At 42.8% G+C, this 20,049-nt stretch overlaps 1 protein-coding gene across 2 annotated transcripts in view; it reads right to left on the bottom strand.

Annotated features, from left to right (window-relative positions):
* Positions 1–20,049, bottom strand: part of npas1 (neuronal PAS domain protein 1) — a 38,684-nt gene that overhangs the window by 10,304 nt on the left and 8,331 nt on the right. For both annotated transcript variants that reach the window (XM_040009400.1, XM_040009401.1), the window contains exons 2-5: positions 16,141–16,308; positions 14,427–14,665; positions 4,175–4,242; positions 2,457–2,546 (exon numbers count right to left, since the gene is read on the bottom strand). In XM_040009400.1, coding sequence (XP_039865334.1) covers positions 2,457–2,546; positions 4,175–4,242; positions 14,427–14,665; positions 16,141–16,235 — 492 coding nt within the window. In that variant the 5' untranslated portion in view covers positions 16,236–16,308. The remainder of the gene's footprint in view (positions 1–2,456; positions 2,547–4,174; positions 4,243–14,426; positions 14,666–16,140; positions 16,309–20,049) is intronic.

Here is a 20,049-nt window from a genome sequence, read left to right as displayed (position 1 = left end):
GCACATTTAAACTCTATTTACACACTCAGACTCTCTCGCTCCTCTTTACCACCGTCTCTCCCCATATTCCTCTGCTTTATTTTCTTTCTCTCTTGTAATTGTCTGTCTGGTTCTCGCTGTTCCTCTCTGCAGCTCCCCTTTTTGTTCTGTCTTCTCTACGTCACTTTTTTTTGTATCGCTCTGTGTTTCCATGTACATTGTGTGTGTGTGTGTGTTTGCAAAGAAGACTCAAAAACTCCACGACAATTCAAGACAATCCTTGTCCTAATCCAACTTTATATTAACCTTCATTGAATGCCCCATGACAGGAAAGTTTAAAGAATAGTTTCAAGTCTGCCTCACATTAAGAGTAATTAGGCGTTGTAATCGTTCTTCTTCTCCTTACTTGCTGTGAATCGATCTTAGCTGTAGAGCAATGGGTGCTTTTTGTTATGCTAGCATGTCTTCAAGCTTCCCTCACTTTTTTCTCTTCCCCGCATCTTAACTCCTCCCAGTGAAAATGGGAGACAGAGAGTGATCTGCGAAAGGACAGACCTATGTTTCCTTATTGCAAACGCCTTCTGAAGCCTCCTCTATCTGTAAGGCGCAGCAGCTCTGCAGGAGTGGCATGGACAACCACAACAAAAACATAGAGGGAAACTGAATGAATATTTGTATATGTGGAAAATAAGAAAGGCCTTGATGAGGTCATCTTGAAAATGTGATATTTGATTCTTTTTTATTGTGAATAATTAGTAAAAACAAAGTGAGGTGTGAACTTTTTCAACTTTTCAAGCTCAGCATACAAGAACAAGCTTGAGAACCACTGATTTAAGGGACTGAACTATATCTTCTGTTGCAAGAACAATTTTGGGGGTCAAGAGAGTAGTGAGAACACGGGGAGGGGGGACAAACATGTTCATGATATGAAACTCCATCAGGAAAAAAATGGAGTCAGTGAGCTCATTTTTTACCTACAAGTCTCCAGTTCAACATTAAACAATGACTAAATATCTGAAAACTAAAAACCTATTTTCCCCCCTCAAGTTTGCTTTACACTGACTTACAGGTGCAATTCAGGACATCATTGTGTGCAGGTGGAGGAAAGTATATTTATGACCAGGGCCAAAATTACAGACTATCAGTGCAACTTAACAAAGTTGAGGAAGGATTTAGTAAAATGCATCTAAAGAAAATCTTTCCATTTCAAACTTGCTTGCTGCATTTTTTTCTTTGTATTACGGTGTAAAAAAAACCACAAGAATGTAATAACATTCATCACATGTGCAGCAATCACAATAGACTGAAAACAGTCAATATCAGTATGCAATTAAAGAATTACACAGCCTTAACAATACAGAAAGAAAGTACAACATCCATCTGAAATTAAATGAAACAATGAGCAATGATTTAAAAGCTAAGCCTGTTATCCACTTGCATGTGTAAAGATATATTTTTTATTTAATATCACATTTTCTGCTTAACAAAAAACTACATCTGACATTATATCCCTAAGTTACAGTGATTTCATAACTGGGGACAACATCTGTTTGATTTATCTGCTCTGATAATTATACATATATATTTTTAGAGATTTTTCCAGTCAGTACAGATATGAATGATAATGGTGGCCAAGGACTAATGGAGACTAATGAGATCTCCTTCATGTGAATATTGTACCAAAAAGAAAAAAACCCAAACATATCCTTAAAACTTATTCTTAAGTTCGTTAATGGTTTCAGCGACTGCCCTTAAACAAAGAAAAAACCCTCAGTTACATCTGTTATTGTTACACTTGCCTCTCTCTCGCTCTCTCGTGCTGTACCCATTCTTCTTAGTTTGAAACATCTCTCTCTTATCACACCTCTCCTCCTTTCCTCCCCCTCTCTTTCTCTCTCTGGCTGTCTCTATCTATCTTCCCATCCCCCTTGGTGTTTTTCCCCCTCCCTACAATCAATGTGGCTTTTAAGATGCCTATCGATTTGTTCCCCTAGACAGGCCCAGCGCGCTGGGGCGACACTTTGATTGCTAGGCCAGTAATTACTGTTATTATTTATGCATCTGGGCAAAATGGCAGGACTTAACATTCACAGTACAAGAGGCCACAGGCAATCAACAGAGGTGAGCACCTGGAGAGGGAGAGAGGGCGGCAGAGAGAGCTAGAGAGAGAGAGAGCAGCATTGCCCCTGTGAGAGTTGTACTCCAGAGATGAGCACAGAGAGTGAAGTCAAAGATATTCACACTCACACACAGACACACAAACACACGCGCTCCTGGGAAGGGATATGAAAGCATAAAGAGAAGACAGGCACATGTGTGCAAATGCACTTGTAAATAAAGGATTATGTGGTCACGTGTGTGTGTGTGTGTGTGTGTGTGTGTGTGTGTGTGTGTGTGTGTGTGTGTGTGTGTGTGTGTGTGTGGGTGTGTGTGTTGTGTGAGAGAGACATAAAGAGAGTGAGATGAGGTTGTCTTACCTGTGAGAGTCCCAGGTAGATAGAAACTGTCTCTGAGATGTAGAGGAACCGTCCCTCCTGGCTGACCACAAACACAAAGCCATCTAGAGACTGTGCACATAAACACACAGGGACACACACGTGGGCACACAAAAACACGCACACACACACATGCACGCAGAGACGCAGACATAAAGGCAAACAGAAACAAGACAGACAAATTAGAGCAATTAGCGTGTATCGAACAAATTACAATGAGCTAGAGAACAAACAACCCATCACCCTTCGGCCTCTTCTCTCAACTGGCGAGCACGCTCACACGCGCGCGCAAAAAACTCACATGACGTGCATAAATGTGAATAGACACGAAACAATTCCCATAGACGCAGCTACACGCGCGACAGCTGCGAGTGAGACCTGCGTGACCGAACAAACGGTGAACAAAACAGAGGCAGACGCAACGCATGCGGTGTGGACGTCCACGAACACACACATACGCACGTGGATCAAGAAAGGCGCACTTAAACAAATTCAGCAACGAGACATGAGAAACTGAGCTTATAGACCAGGGGCTGTTCCAATCAGCCGTAATAAACCAAGAGTCGAAGCTTCATCCTGGATCTCCAGCCACACACACACACACACACACGGACAAATAAACACAGACACAGATAGAACCAGAGTCATTACGGCCTGCAGTGATTCTAATGAGAAGTGAAAGGTATACAGCCAGCCCATTAGAGGGGACTGCTTCAGAGAATAATATTAATCGTCATAACAAGCATCCAGGAGTGAGCTGACACAGTCTCAGCCTCACACACACACGCACACACACCAGGGCCACTTTGCTCTAGAAAAATGATTGCTATTTTGGCGGCCTAGTGCTTAAAGTGGCAGTGGTAATTTATGCAACTGACACATCCAGTATGCAAATGTGTGGCCGGGGTGTGGAGCGTCGTGTGTCGCGTGTCGCGGCGAGGAGAAACCAGCCGCATGAATGTCGGAGAACTAAAGTGCAATTATCAGGCTATTACTGTGGAAGAACGGCTGGGAGGGGAAGAATCATACAGTTTTTCTGGAGCGTTAATTTGATTTCTATCAGCGCCGTTCTCTAAGCCTCTCTTCCTCTTTAAAATGCCAGAGGAGAGCAGACATATGTAATGTTTCTTTGTTTTACCACAACCTTCTCACTTCTCTACTCTCCTTTTATCCCTCCACCTGTTCCCACTCCTACCTGTTCTTCCTACCGCCTCCCCCTCCCTAAGCTCCCTCCAAAGTACAATCTGCAGTGCTACCTCCTTTGCTCTTCCTCTGAGTCTTTGCCTACATTCTGCATTTCGTCACCCCAGCAGCCCTCCTGCCCCAGAGTACCCCTCGGGCTGTGTTCATCTGTTAGTGCAAAAGGGAGGTATTCTTTGGCAGCATCTGAGGGTTACGCGATGTGCTTCTGTGTCTGAGTGTGACTGTGTTTAGGAATTTGCCTGGAAATATAAGTCAAGGCAGAACGACTTGAGCCAGTGCAGGCTGTGATCACACATAGCAGCGACTTAGTACAGCAGGATAATCAAACAAATGTGACTGTTAGGAGGGGAAAAAAACATTTCTAACTTCAACTTTTGATACATCTGAAAAAACTAGTTTCTCTGCTTAACAACACAACATAAGCATGGCAAAAAAAGTCAACTATAGACATAATCAGTGCGGTACAAGAAGCAATGTGTGGGTGATGCGGTCGTTACCTGCAGGAGGTGTGCCCCTAGGTGCTGCTCAAACATGTCAGTCGCCAGAGAATGAGATGAACGTCTAACTGCAGAGAAAAAGGAGACAGACATTGTCATAAAATGCTGGCGGCAGCATTTTATACCTGTTGATATTCTAGCAGGTGAGTAGATTTTGTTAATTGATCACGAGCAGGGCTTTTTCAGTGCAGAAATTTGGGTTTCTGTAGGTAAGGTGCGTGTTTTAACAGTGTTTTTATTACTGTAGTATGACAAAATGCTAAAAAAAAGTCTCCATGTTCAGTACTAGACAGTTAAGATCACATATTACAGTTAGAAAGGTCATGCTCTTGGTCAGTGTAACCATCAGAAGCAACTTAATTAGTCAAAGTTGCATAAATAAAACACAAACGTCTTAATATATAGAAAATCATTTTGCCGGTCGGTTAAGCCACGATTAATTTCCATTTTTTTGGATGAGTTAATACAGCTTTGAGAAATAAGTGATTACACAAATTGATCTGGAAATAGAGGATTTTGCATTAACGTGGGATCTCTTCACAACTTTAAAATCTTCAGCAAAATCAAAAGTGAAACTTGAAGCAATTATGTCTGATAAAAGAAGAATTTACCGTGCTTAAAAAAAAAAAAGTGCACATAAGGTGGAGCGCTGCGTGACGCATACCACTCAATCTCTGCCAGGCATACAAACAAACAAGCAAACACACACACACACACACACACGCACACACTGCATCACCACTCTTAATGCATCCCAAACACAAGCTATCAGAGCTGCTTCAGTGCCAAAGTGGTGGTGTTTACCAAGGCAATTACAATACAAATAGAGTTGGAGGTGGTTAGGTGGAGGAGGAGGGGAGGAGGGCGAAGATAGGTATGAGAGGAGCACAGAGGGTAGGGAAAATGAAAAACCTTAAGGAAGGAGAGAGTGATCACTTTCTCCAAAGCAAACATGGGCATGGGGGTTGGGGGTGCCGCCACTGACGTGGAAGATTAATTTTGCAATCAGGTGTATTTACTGTTTTATGTCAGAAGGAGTGTGTGACGGTGTTTATGCACCTGCAAGTGTGTGATTGCAAAAGTGGGGACCATATGTGAGAACTAATCTCACTCCAACAGGGCTGCTTTTGAACACAATGTTCCCCGTCCAATGGAGACAAACATGCGTATGTGTGTGTGTACCCAAAATATATGTGTATAAGAGCATATAAATGTATGTACGCGTGTGAGTCTGTGTGCGTGCCTTTAAGGATCATTGGATATCTGCGCGTGTGTATGTGTGTGTCGCTGCAAGGCTGCGGGAAATCAATACACGTTATGACAGGAAAATGAAAGCGCTGCTGTGGGTTACAACTGAACACAGAGGGGGGATCGGAACACACACACCCACCAACACACACACATATACAATCACACGCACATATATATTGCCCAGCTGCCTGCTTGTGATGTGGGTTTGTTGAATAGAAGAGGGAGGCATTCCATTAGAGCTATAGACACACATATACACACACTTTAGGAATACACACAGCAATGAATTCTCATGCACAGACTACACAGCAGCAACATGCTCCCCGATTAAACAACACAAATACCCGTGCACACACACAAACTCTCTCTCTCACACACACATACACACATAAATACAGAGTTGCCGGACAAAGCCACTGTGGCATTGTGAGATTGGGGTCCCCCTGTGTGACAGAGTGTGAATTTAAATAAGGCAAGTCCATTCAGGGCTATGAAAGGGGGTCTGGTGCTGGGACCCTTCAGCCTAGTCAGTCCCTGCCTGGAGGGGGATGGGGAGCCCATTTCGCTCTCTGCCTGCCTAGCAGGCTCCCTTGTGGGGCAGCGATGCAGCCGCAGTGCTAGGAAGCTTGGAGGAATCAACCTCCGTGGTAACCATATAAGAATTAATCAAAACAGAAGACAAACGCACTTCGATTGTTGTGAAAGTGTGTGTGTCTGTTCTGGCTTTCGTGCCACAGAACCCTGGAGGAGCGAAGGTGATGGTGGGTGATCAGTTGTGCTGAGTAGTGTCAGCGGGCCCAAGGAAACGCTGAATGTGACATGAGGCCAGCGGGGCTGACAGATGAGTCACACCCCTGCACACACACGCAGACACAAATACACAGAGGACCATTTATTAAAGACTGCCACAGTACAATAGGGCAACCAGGAAACCAAAACACTGGACCTGATGTGTGTGTGTGTGTGTGTGTGTGTTTGTGCGCACAGCATGCGCGTGTGTGGTGTATTCTTGCACACATGTGAAGGGAAAGAGTCTCACAGCGTTGATGGTATCACACTCTGAGAACAAAGATCCCTCTGTAGTGCTACTGTGAACCCCTACTTCTCTATGTGTGTGCCCGTGTGCGAGTGAGGGCTTTGCATTATTCTGTGTGTATACCTTAATATTACAGCTTCTATAATATTTTATGTCATTATAAATCATAATTCAAACAATAACATCTTTTTTTACAACTTAGATCTTATTTTGAACTTGCTGTGCATGCGCCTTATTGGTAGACCAAGTCAAAACAGATGACAAATGATTGGACAGACATTAACAAACCAACAATGTGGCCACGTTAATAAAGCAGTGCTTCAGATCTGCTAAATGTTTCATTTAGATAGTTTTGGACATCACATCTCATCATTGTGCCTGAAAACATCATTTGTAGTTGAATATTGTTGTGGTCAAACAAGATTTTGGAATATTTTTGTGAATCTTAACTCTTTTGTACAGACAACTGGACGTTATTCCCTCTTGTTTAAGCATAAATATATAACCAAGAGAATTTTGCCCCAAAAGATCACCTTCAGCCAAGAAAGAAAGTGGTGGCACTCAGTGTAATAAAAGTTTAATTTGCCAGATTCCTGTATCTGTGACTGCTGGCCCAGCTGAAGCGCTGGAAAGAAAGAGGGCTTCAACTCAACTCCTAAATCAAGAAAGTGGTCTCGATCATGGGTGTCAAACATGCAGCCCTCAAAGAGTCAAAGCACAGCCCGCTGGAATTTTTTTTTGCTAAATGTGAAAATTGCAGAAAAGGAGGGCGTCATGTTTGACCTTTTCAATGAATTTTGCACCAGGAAGCATTGCAAGTCGCTAAGAATAGATCGTGTCCTGAACCGGGACCTGAAACGCTACATTCACCCAATGCAGAGGCCTAAGTAACTGTCAGTTTGACATGCTTCCTATTAACAAAGACACTGCACATGTAATGCTACAAAAAGTAATGACATATATTATGATGAGTATATGTGCATGTTTGGTTTAACTGGTCCGGGCTGTTTGAGCTTTATGTACTAAAATTAGTTTGACATCCCAGTCTTGGTTTCCTGCATGAACTGTTAACTTGTTTAAAAAATGTGTGACTGCCTGATTGCTCTTTTTTTGATCCCTGATCTCATCAAATCCTTCAGTTTTTAACCATAAAAAGATGTTCAAAAGCAATAAAACCTGACTTCAGTTAAGATGCGTTAAATTGCAATTCTCCTTTAAGTGAGTTTGTGCGAATAAACACCGTGACTTGTGTGCAGAGCTGGACGCAGGGCTGGCTGAGGTCTTTGATCGAGCTGTTCTGTCACACTCCGATTCCATTAGCTTCCCGGGACTCTGCTAAGAGATTTAATTCCATTGTGGGAATAAGAGACAGAATGGGACAGGGCAGGAATGGACACGTTAATTATGATTTGACTCAGAGGTCAACTTGCACGGACTCCCCAGCGCTTCACAAGCAGAAAAGATTTGAATGATTGAATGAAAAAATTTGAATGATTTTCATGATACTTTTGTCTAATACATAATTTAGTCCCAGTTCAGTCCAGAGGAATGGCCACACACACACACACAGCCAAGCATCCCCACGTGGGGGCCTGTAGACACACAGACTCCACCCCCACAGTGTCAACCTCTTTTAACCAGGTTAGGATGTTACCATGGGAACCAAACAGTGAACCCCCATTTCTCTCTCTCAGTTTCCTCTCTCTGTGTCTTCTTATTCATCTCTGTCTCTTAAGTTTGGCTCTGCCACCGCAGCTTCACCCTTTCAAAACAAGAGCCCGGTCACTTGCCAAGTTGTTTACTACCAATCCAAATGTGATGTTTCGGCCGTTCGACAGACAGCGAGAGAAAAAGTGACCCTAATCGCAGCGTCCTTCTCTGGCACAATTATCTTCTCACGCCGACATCCATCCCTCCCTCCTTCCCTCTATCTGTCCTCTATCTTTCCGTCTCTTCTCCATCGCTCCCTCACTCCTTTTGCGGTCGAACATAATTTGAGTGCAATTAACTTCCCTTAAAAGCCCAGGCTGCTTTAAACGCTGTGAATTAGAGGGGAGGCAGACGCAGGGAGATCGTGAAGAGGTGGGGGAGACAGAAGGGGAGGCGAGGGAAGACGAAAGCAATGAAAGAAATGAGGGGGAGAGTGAGAGGGAGGGAGAGAGAGAGAGAACGAGCAAGTGGAGGCAGAATGAAAGTCAATGTCACCAGCGCCGGGGAGGGGAGAGGTGTGTTTGACCTCACTAGCCGAGACAGTAAAACACTTCAGCTGGCCCTGTTGCTGGCGCTGACTTGTCATTGCACTGTGCCTTGTGAAAAAGGCAGAGGGGGTTCTCCAGCTGCCCTGCACACCTGTTACAGGTTGATATTTTTCCCCCTTTTCTGTTTTATTAAACAAAAATAAAAGTAGAAAGTTAATTTCAGACAGGAAATTTTAAAAGATATCTCTGTCTTACCACAATCAAGTTATTTTCTTTACATTATTATTATTATTATTATTATTATTATTATTATTATTATTATTATTATGTTTGCACTTACTGTTAACAAACCCTACATTATCTTTAACTAACATGCAAAAGTAAAAACTGAACCAAAGTGCAAAAGATACTTTTGGACTAATTTATATTCTGCTGAACCTAATAAAATGTGTTTTTTTTACATTATGTTCTTATTTGTTATTTTATAAAAACATTAATACTGTCTGCATGGTTGGGTGTGGTTTATTCTTGCCAGTGTAGAGCAGCATAATACAGAGTGTGTCAGAGGTTTAAAAAATGTATATAAACCTCCCAAAAGCCTTGAATTACTTTAAACAAACAGCACACCATCACACTACACCGCCTGGACTAATCTGTTTAACCTTGCCTGTCCAACAGGAAGACTGCTTTGGTTTCACCTGTAGAATCTGGTTAAACTGTCAGTTTGCTTGATTGCAGATCTGCCACTAAGTTTAAGCAGATTCTTATCACAAGCAATAGAAAGCTTAGGAATAGGAATCAGGCTTCCTGGATTTTTTTCAAAGGAAGTGTAGTATGGGGAAAAAAACTGTCCCTGATAGTAAAATGTACTTAATACAGAGGCTTTGAAATATAAATGATGTCAAATAGTCCTTGAATATGCTGTACAAACAGGTGCACAAATACCAAACGTGAACATACAGCATGGGTCATTTTACCTTCCCTGCCTTCAGCCTTTCCTTTTCCTTTGCTCCTTTCCTTCCATAATCTGTCTCTTTCTCTCTCTCCTCCTTCTCTCCCGCTCTCTCCTGCTCTCTCAATCTCTCTCTTTCTCTCTGTGAAGGTCATGCAATTGATTTTCCTCTGTCTATTCATTTTTCAAGACTGGCTTTGAAACGTGGGAAGCAGACAAAAGCCACTCCGGCCCCTCCCCTGCGCTCCATCCCTCTCCTCCACCCTCCACCTTCCTTCCCTCTCCGCTGCCCATCCAAAAACCCCGGACAAGAGGGAATGTGGAGGAATGCAATCCCCCCACACCCCATCCCAATTTCCTCGCACTCTTCTCCTTCTTCCTTCCTCCTCTCTTTCTGTCTTTATTCCTCCTACATTTGTTCCTTCCCCTGCTCTCTGGCCTCCGCTCCCTTTCAGCCAGATCTCTGACCACATTCCACTAACGGAATTAAAGTCATGCATCACACTTAAAACCCTGCCAATGCATTGTGGGTAGACTTGTTCAAACTGATGTCCAAATTAGCATTGCATTTTCAATATAGGCCCCGTGGAGACTGTGTGACCTGCTTGTAAGAAATCTCCAAATATTTAATTAAATACTTAACATATCAGATGTTGACCTAGTGGTAAGAATGTGAAAGATAATTCAGGTCCTCAGCCGCCTCACAATTTTCTCGACCTTCACGTAGCAGCTTCCGCGGGGGCTCTATATATTTATCGTTGTGGCTCACATTTGTACGAGAAGTGCCTCTCGTTGTAGCGTAAACCGCACACCTCACATCTTTTCAGCGCACTTCCACTTTGTACACAGGGCAAGAAGCACTACTACCTGCGCACCAACTATGCTGAACAGGAGGTATTTTCTATCAAGGCCAAGAAAAGTCAGGAATACAGAGGAAAAACAATTCGCAATTCATGCGTAGAGTCAAGGCTGCGGCTGTGTGTATGGGTGCTAGTATATGAATATCACTCAGACACTCAGATTGTCCTGCGCAGAAAGGATGATGAGATATTGATGTACAACAATGGGCTGATGCATAGGAATACATGTTTTCACACACTATGACTGTAGATTAGACTCAAGTTGCAACAGGTTGCTTTTAAAAGTTCTTTAGAAGCAATATGTTGGCTTTGAGGTCATCCATGCTATTAAGTGGTCAGATATATACCATATCTAATCTTTAAAGCCTTCCTACATTGCCCCTTAGGGCCCAGAAGTCACCATGTGCAACTTGTCTGTATGTACAGCCTGGTTCTACTGGAGGTTTCTTCATGTTAAAAGGGAGTTCTTCCTTCCCACTGTCGCCAAGTGCTTACATTTAGGGGGTCGTCTGATTGTTGGGGTTTCCTCTGGATTATTGTAGGGTTTGTATCACACAAGCACTGGCAATTTGAAAGCTACAACTATGACAAAAATGTACTTAGACCACATTAGAAGTTAATTTTTTTTCTAATTCAGCTATCTCGTGAATACTCATTTTCCTTTATGGCCATGTATACATCAGTAACTTATTTTATTTGCATGTTGACTTTAAATCTGGTATATCGTTGTTTTACTTTTGAGTTTCATAACATAACATAACATGAGTTACATAACATTTTTGCGGTGCTTAACACCTTTTTAAGCTGTTTTGATTTCTTTGTTAGTCTCCGTATACTGTAAGCCTCAGTTTAGCTTCACTGACGATCTTATGATGGCCTACAGTTCGTGATGTTATTGTGTCTCTGGTGGTTTTTATGTTTTGGCTTCTGGTAAGAATTCAGTGTTGAAATATCCTGTGTTCTATCCACGTTTTGTGTGTTACTTGTAGTAGCTGTTGTAGTAATCATCACCCCCATGTTTCCATTTGTGCCTTCTTCTGTCTCGTTTCTATGTTCATGCTCTGGTCACTTTGCGTTTTCTTGTCTTGTACATCTTGTTAAGTGTTAGTATTCATATCTCTATCAGTCTCTTTTGGTTATTTTCTGTTTTACTTTGAAGGCAGGTTTGCATCCTGTGTTCCTTTTGTTTCCTGTCTTCACCTGTGTGTGATTACTTTCACCTGTGCCTCATTACCTTCCACTCTGTCATTTCCCTGTCAGCATTCTGTGTATAAACAATCCTGCTTTCCCTTGTTTGTTTTGTTCCCAGAGTGGGTTCCTCATGTGCAGCCAAGTGATTTTCCCCTTGCCGTGTGTAGAAGGCTGCTAGCGCCCGAGGACTTCATTTATTTCTGAACTTGATACAGCATTAAAAGCTTGATTTTGTTAAGTCGTTTTGCTTCCAAGCTCCCATATTTGGCTCGACACCTCTACACTCGATATCCCTCGCAGTGAGGCCTTGGATTTTGGCATTCATGTGGATGTTTTACACCTACCAACACCTAAACATTGTTGGAAGTCAAGCTGATCAATAAGGGTTTGAAGACCCAAAACAAGAAACCGAGGGAATGACTCATCTTCCAAGCTGCCCAGTTCCCAACCTTTTAGCACACCAACAGATACAAGCACAATCCTCAACCCACAGACCCAAAGGGATCCACTGACAACATCTGAGGTCTCAGGTCATGTACAGGTCCTGTTTCCATCTTCCTGTGGGACCTACAATATTAGCCTGTGGGTGATTTGTTTATATAAAACTTCCCATTGATGCTTATATCTTAATTCTTTCATAACGGAATCCGTCTTTAACGCTACACCTTAAGTCTCCGAGCAAAAAAGAAGACATTACATGAGTGTTTTCATGTGGTGAGCGATGTTCCAGATGAAAACCGCATTGACCTTAAAGATACTTTCAGCTGCTCCCTCTTTTCCCACGGGGTCACAGTAGATGGATCCACATGTTTGATCTGGCACAGATTTTGACACCAGATGCCTTTCCTGATATAACCATCCCATTTATTGAGACTTATGACCGACGTTAGCAGCAGGCTAGCTCTTGACACCCTGAGGCTGCAGTTGTGTCTTTCACAAGTAAGGCGAAGGTGTTAACAAACTACACCATGGAACCACGGAAAACCACACTGACCTTAATGTGTAAAAATTTCTAAGATGCCCCCAAAGGATACTGGGAAAAGGACTGGTTTGGTATTTTTTACTATAACGTCACACTCAGACAGCACTGGTAGCATTACTGGTACTCACCCCATCAGGAAATGCAGTGCATAATGTGGGTAAAGCACACCACATGCAGTCTCACAGAAACATGCTGTTAATACAACAGGTTTTTTTTGTTCACATTTCCTCAAATTTACCAGGAACAGGCACAAAGGTGGACACACACACACACACACGTCTATTTGCACTGTAGCTGCATCATTTCCCTCAGTAATAGTAGCAATTAGACAGGCTATATAATTACACTGTCCTCGTTATATAGTTAATTTCAGTAATTACAAATTGCACCAATAGTTTCCTCCCTCTTTTTTATTATCTACCCCCTCTCCTTCTCTTTCTCCCTCCTAATAGACACACACTCACAGACACACGCAAACACACAGTTGCGTGTCCCTAACTTAAGAGGACATCAATTTGACTTACAATAATTACCTGGAGTCTCGATCTAAGCTTAACCACTACTGCTACTACTCGTCTAATCACAACCTGAAACCTGAACCTGACCTCCCCCTTAAATGGGTCTTCACTTTAAAATGACTATTATAGGGACTTTGCTTTTTTTCCACATAAGGAAAACATGTTTTTGGAGTTTTGTCTATAATATGAGTAATATTTATGTGCATACACACACAAAAAACATAGATTTTATTCATACTCACTCTTGTCTATGTAAAATACTTATATGATTATTTGCATGTGTGTTACAGGGGAAAAAAAGAAAACGCATGAGCTTGTTTGCACGCATAGACAGTGGCAGTAATTACTATTGTTAATAGGAGGCTGGATCAATACCCCAGTCCGAACTGAATTTTTGTGGCGTGGGGTGTCACTGTGGGTAGGAGTACGTAGGCAGAACAGACAGCTGAGGTCTGCTTCTGATTGAAACAGAGAAGTGAGTTGAAATATGAATTTTAGTGGTTTGCGTCCTTTGGCAACAAAGCAGCATATTTATCTCTGCTATATAATTTTCATATTGGCTGAAATGTAGGAATCATCAGCAGAAAGTGTTCCACATATGCGTGTTTAATTTAATCCTGCATATTTGCACATTGCTTTTGTCAAGGTTGAATTTTGTGAACAGATAACAACAACCTACTCGTGACATACCCAGAAAAAGTGTCAACACTTAACCAGTCATAGAGATATTTTCTGTTACCAGGATGTTTTTTTAAAATACAATTTTAATTCAAGGACAAGACCCTCAAAAAGGCCTTAAAAATGTGTTATCTAGATTATCATATTTTAGGCAATTATTCACTAGTATGTCACTACTAGGGCATTTTGTTACTCAGCTGGAAAGCATAATACTTTTCCAATCCCATCCCAGGCTCTGAGAAAATGTTAACTTTGGTAAGAAGAGAAAAAGGAAAAGTACTGAGTCTACAGCTCTAAAACTCATTCAGTCTGGGACAAATACGATATCTTAATGCAAACACACTACTGCTACATTTGATGTTAAAGTCAAATAAACATAAAAAGTTGTTTTTAAGTTACATTTTTAAAAATGGTGCACCAGAATTTGCTTCATTTTCAATGTAAAACCCACATTTAGAAGGTTTAGATCATTGTACATATTTCTTTTAGTTGAAAACATAAAACCTAAATTTTCTTCGTCATCTTCTTTGTAATATCTCAGTCACAAAAACTTTTCTTTTCATGTAATTCCTTGTTTCTTGCTCACCTTTGCTGCAGTTGCTGTCTCCCTCCAGCAGAGGGCTCCAGGGTGGGTCCCCCTGACTGGCAAAGGTCCGCATGTGCAGGTAGCTGATGGTCAACCGGATGACCGAAGCTTTGTCCAGTTGGCTTGTGATGGCCCCGGGCAGTGGCAGCATCTTGGCCAGCTCAAAGAACTCGAAGTTCTCCTTCCCCCGCCGAGAACGAGCCGCATTGCGAGATTTCTCTTTACGCAGGTTCTGGAGACTGAGACGTGGACAGGCAAGTCGGTATGAGGGCGAACGGGACAAGGGCGAAAGTGGTGCAGAGGGTGAAAGACAGAAGTAAAATGAAGGAACAGATAAACACAGGGAGAAAGGATCAGAGGGGCTCACAAATCTGAATCAGCGCGACGCAAGACAAGAAAAACTGATGGGCTATCGCTTAATGGCCATTTGCTGACCACCTGTTGATTGATTCGTGCTCTGTAAAAATGACCTCAGCATCAGTCTGAAAAACTCATTTCATAAATACACATAATGGGAATGGCTCCTGCAATTCAAGTGAAACAATCTCCATTCTGACCCATCTCTTGCAGATTGGCCTGGTAATTACAGACAAACTCGCTTCTTTTATCGGGCAGAGCAGAGTCCTAATAATGCCATTTGCTCCAAAATCCATATGTGAACACATACACACAATTTCTCACTGCCTATTTTTTCTTACTCTCCCTCGCTCTCACCCTCTCCTCCCCCGCCCCAGCTCCCCCTCTCATCTGGTCCCGGGCTAGTGAGCTGAAGCCATGATTGAGGGATCAATAGGCGAGGGAGGGGCAGAGTGACAGAGGGGGGCCGGGGCTCAGGTAGCCTGTCTCTGTGATTGGGTATTGACTCTCCTCAATGGGGCCTGAGTGGTGGAATTATGTTGTCACAGCCACTTCACAATTTGTGTCGGTGCTGCGCTGGGATAAAGTGTGTGTATGTGTGTGTTAGAGACACAGAGAGAGAGAGAGGAGAACCAGCCATTCTCCCTCGTGTCTGTGTTGTTGATTTTCATCCGTAGACAGACCACCGGGTGGTGTGTGAGTGAGTGAGTGTGCGCGCATACACGTGCGACAGAAGAAAAGAACAAAGGAAAGACGTGCGCATATTGTGCTTACATATGTTTGTATCTTAATCAGCTGACACAGCTGTTGCATTTCTCCCTGTTAGGTTCTAATAAGTGAAATCAGTGTGTGTGTGTGTGTGTGTGTGTGTGTGTGTGTGTGTGTGTGTGTGTGTGTGTGTGTGTGTGTGTGTGTGTGTGTGTGGACTCATGCTGCCAGCCTGTGTAACATCTCATTATTATACTGCCTCGACCCCGGCCACTGAGAACAATCAATACACACACATTGATTCTGCTTAGTTTTTATATCCGCCTGTAAATTACTTCCCATTAATAATTCCAGCCAAATTTACTTAATCTCCCACTAAGGGTGGGGGACTCGCAACTCTGACAGGATTGGCAGGTGAACAACAATACAGGTGATATGTAGCACTAAGGAGAAAAGACGTATGTTTCTGGATAATGTTTCGTTGATAAAAAAAAAGAAAAGAAAAGCTTCTTCAGACTGTCAGTGAGTGCAAGAGTGTTAATGCATGTATTCCATCTTGCAGAGATTAATTCATGGGCATGCACGTAGGCTTATACAGTTTCAGCCTGTGTGTGTGCATGTGTGTGTGTGTGTGTGAGAGATGTCTCACCAGGGCAGGGTGGGAGGCTTGGCCAGTAGTCCTTGCAGGAAATCCCACTCCACACTCACACATTTCCCCTCACTAACAAATGGCATGGTTGCCATCCTTCCTCCAATCACGTGCCCACGCCGCTGTTAACGAAGGCTTCGATTGGCTGAGGACGTGATGGACTCAGACCTGGAGATTCACAAAAAGAAAGGAGAGAAGTGACAAAGAGACAAATGGGGGTGAGAAAAAAGAGCCAAGAACGATACTATCAACAACTGCCAATGAAAGCCGCAATATAATCAGGAACTACAGGCAGGAAGACGCATGGCATTTTTGGGTTGTTTCCATCAAAACTGATGGTTTAATCCCCCTTTTTTTAAGAAACACTAGAAAAACTCTTAAACCTGCTTTTAATTTTAAGAAAACAATGACACTTTATCTCTTTTTACAGTTTCCATTCAACACTTTTAATTTGACTTTTGACTATAATTTGCATCCAAAAGCTTGGGTGAAAATTTATCCCATCTTGTGATATCTTACTGAAGGCAAGAGTGATTAATTTAAAAGAAGGGAAGAAAGAGATTGAGGCAGAGTAATTAGGTACCGTGTGTACTTCCCTACATAAAGGTCAGTGGCTGCTCCCAAGATAACAGACATAAGACAAAACACTAACCCTCCTTTGAAGTCACACTTACTCTGAAAATCACAGATCTCAAAATGTCTCCCTTCATCCCAGAGAGGATATTCAAACCTGTGTGTGACTTGAGTTTAAACCGAATATGTCTGAAGACAAAACACCCCGCCCGTCCCAGATCTTTTGCTGCGTTGTGCCAGCTTCTAACACCCTCCTGCAGTAAAAAATCACTTGCCAATATTCTTTCCTGTCCTCAAACAGAGCGCCGCTCCTCACCAGTTTCCCTCCCCTCTGTGCTGTGTTGACATTTAAAGGGCTGGTGTGGCCCCGAGCACCCCAGTGTCATGCCCTTGGGCCTGAGATGCCCTCTCTCTCTTTCGTTCTGCCTCTCACTCTCTCACTTCCTCTTTCTTTGGCCTGGCTGGGTCAGCACAATCATGTCAGTAGAGCTGTGCCAGGGCAAAAGAAAATGGATTATGTCTCGAGTTTGAGCATGGCTATGCTGACCTTGGCTAAGAGGGGTCAGCAGAAGCTCGGCAGGTTTGGCAGATATCATTTTGCAAATCTGGGCGAAAAGAGCCAACATTTAATGCATTTGGACAGAGTTCAAAGGCAGAGGAGTCAATAATCAGTTCAACAAAGGCGGAATAGTTGTTGAAAGGGAAGAGTGGGTCATCAACTTTAATAGTTTTACTCTGTATTTAGGCCGCAACAGTGAAGCAGAAATGTAAAACTTCTATTTCGAACATGCTCTGAGGTCAGTAATCCAAAGGAACTGAAGAGGTAGTTCTAGCAGGGAATATTTTGTTCACAATTATGCAATGCATGTACAAAAAGCGTGCAGTAACAGTAAAGGAAAAGTAAGGAGATCGCCAGAATCAGCACGCTTTATCCTCCACTATGAATGCTTTACATCAAAATCCATGTAACTGCAGCTGAAATATTTCAAGCTGGATCAAACTGGGGACTGACCACCTGACTGTGGCTATAATTTATGAACTTTTATACCTGCAGATTCTTACTGCAGTCCAAGATGAAGCAGAGAAGGGCAATCTTATCTGTATTTATTAAAGACATGGAAGAATAAACTGGTGCTGTTCATACATTAGTGCACTCCTAATGTTAAATGCTCTAGCTCTTCAGAGTTCTTTTATGTGAAATCCAGACAATTTGCCTACAAATTGATTGCCTGTTAAGTAAATTTAAATCAGCAGGAAAGCAATAAAGCTGCAAATTTAATGAGTTTGGTTAATTTTCCAGATTTAACATCTTCCCTGGGTATTCGAATTGGCAGAATATTCCTAGCCTTAAGTTTTAAGGCTCGGGCTTTACTCCAACATAGGTAACCTACAGTATGTGTGTGTGTGTGTATATATATATATATATATATATATATATATATATACATATATACATATATATATATATATCTAGATAGATAGATAGATACTAAAGTTACCATCCTGCAACATTGACAGTCTTTTCCAAGAGTCTGCTGGAGAGAAGACAGGGTCGAGCAGAGGGCATTGCACCTCTGTCTAACAACTTCACCTTTGTCACCTTCTCCACCTCGCCAGGATAAATGCACTACATGCCAAATTGGGCTGTGTACAGTAGGACAAAGAGATCAAAAGGAGACACAGACAGGAAGCAATTTACTCTCAATTTTTCACCACGCACACAGGCGGAAGCCTCTCTTCAACCTATACCTGTATGTTTATCTCTTAATTGACCCTATCTGTGCTTATCTAATCTCTCCTTTCATCTTTCTGTCTCAAACTATCTCTCCATCGCTCTCTCTCTCTCTCTCTATCTGGGCAGACACACAGGGGCGTAATGGACAGGGACCTCCACAGTATTTATTCAATCAGCCTCATAACCTTGTCGCTGGTTGGTCGGCCCATTAATGCACTCACCCAAATAGACCCCGCCACTTTGACTGCTAATGCTCCAGCTAGCTAGCAGCACAACAGGCTTCTGAATGTCAGAAGTGTCATCTAGACGGAGAGTGTGAAACAACCCCACTCGAGAGAAGCGAGTCAACTTATTCTGTCATGGCACAGTGGGAAATTTATGAAAAAGAAAAGTGTAACTTCTGAGAGCACTGGGAGTAACAAAAATAAAAAAATTAAAAAATAAAATACTGTGCCCACAGCTGTAGAGATCAACTTGTATCAAGTGTGACCGCAGGTGTTCACAATGTTGCTGCAGTGCTCCATATTCATAAGTGTGGTGCATGTGTGCCAGCCTGAGTGTGTGCGTTTGAGACCCCTACCCTATAGAGCCGTGCACTCTTGGCTCAGCCTCAGCAGCAACAGAAGAGGAGGGCACTGCGGCGAGCGCTCACAGCCGCTGTTTGCAGTGCGCTTCTCTCTGGCTGCTTGCTTGGCTCCTGCTCTGTTTATTTTCAGCAGGGACGTTTAATTAGGGCCTCCAGCTGTCAGAGGTTCGTTAGCGTGCCCCTCCTTTCCCCGGGCCGCCCCTCCCCATGGGGAGTCAGGGGCATCAGGCAAATGAACACATTTAAGTCAAACAGCACGCCGACAGACAATAGCTCCACTGCCATGCCACCAGCTCCCCTAGGTAGAGACATGGTTGTTTTATGCCTCATCTCCCCAACCCCTGGGGCCCAATACAGAGGCTGGCCAAGACTGCCAATGTGGAGGCAGAGGAGTTCTCATTGCCCACTAGAGACTACATGCACACTGCACTCATGTAAAAAGGGGAAGAGCAGGACCGAGCCTGTGCGATTTATAGTTTACAATAAAAACAACAGTTTCAGAGGATTTTTCACAAATTTTGGGGATTAAAAAAATATCAAAGAAATATGTAAAATGTTTTTTTAAGGATTGTATACATTAACAACACAGCAAAGAATTATTTTAGAAGAATTGTTTGCGCTGTACAGCAGAATAATGGTGACCTTCGCAAACAATCAAAGTCACACTCTGGGCTCCCTCCCTAGCTGGGCTGCGAGGACGTTAGTGTGTGTGAGACCCTCCCTTTGAAACCCTTGGACCTCCCTGTGTTTATAAGGAGACAAGAGTCAGTGGGAAAGTGGGAGTGTAACCCAGAGTGTTCAGGCGGTGCACCGAAAAACTATTTTATTTGTGTTAATTACCTTACTTAAGTGCAATTATTTTATTTCGGCTCAGAGTGAGAGTCTTTACTGCTGCTTTCCTGCTCTCTCTGCTGCTTTCTGTATCGCTGTGCGTGCTGTCTACTAAAAACGATGTTCTCATACAACTACTGCATTCTCAGTTACATGTCAAGGCAAATAAAATTCTGCCTCACTC

This window comes from Simochromis diagramma, unplaced genomic scaffold, assembly GCF_900408965.1.
Source record: "Simochromis diagramma unplaced genomic scaffold, fSimDia1.1 OVJJ01000344.1, whole genome shotgun sequence".
Classification (NCBI taxonomy): Eukaryota; Metazoa; Chordata; class Actinopteri; order Cichliformes; family Cichlidae; genus Simochromis; species Simochromis diagramma.
This window is presented reverse-complemented; position numbering and strand designations above follow the sequence as displayed.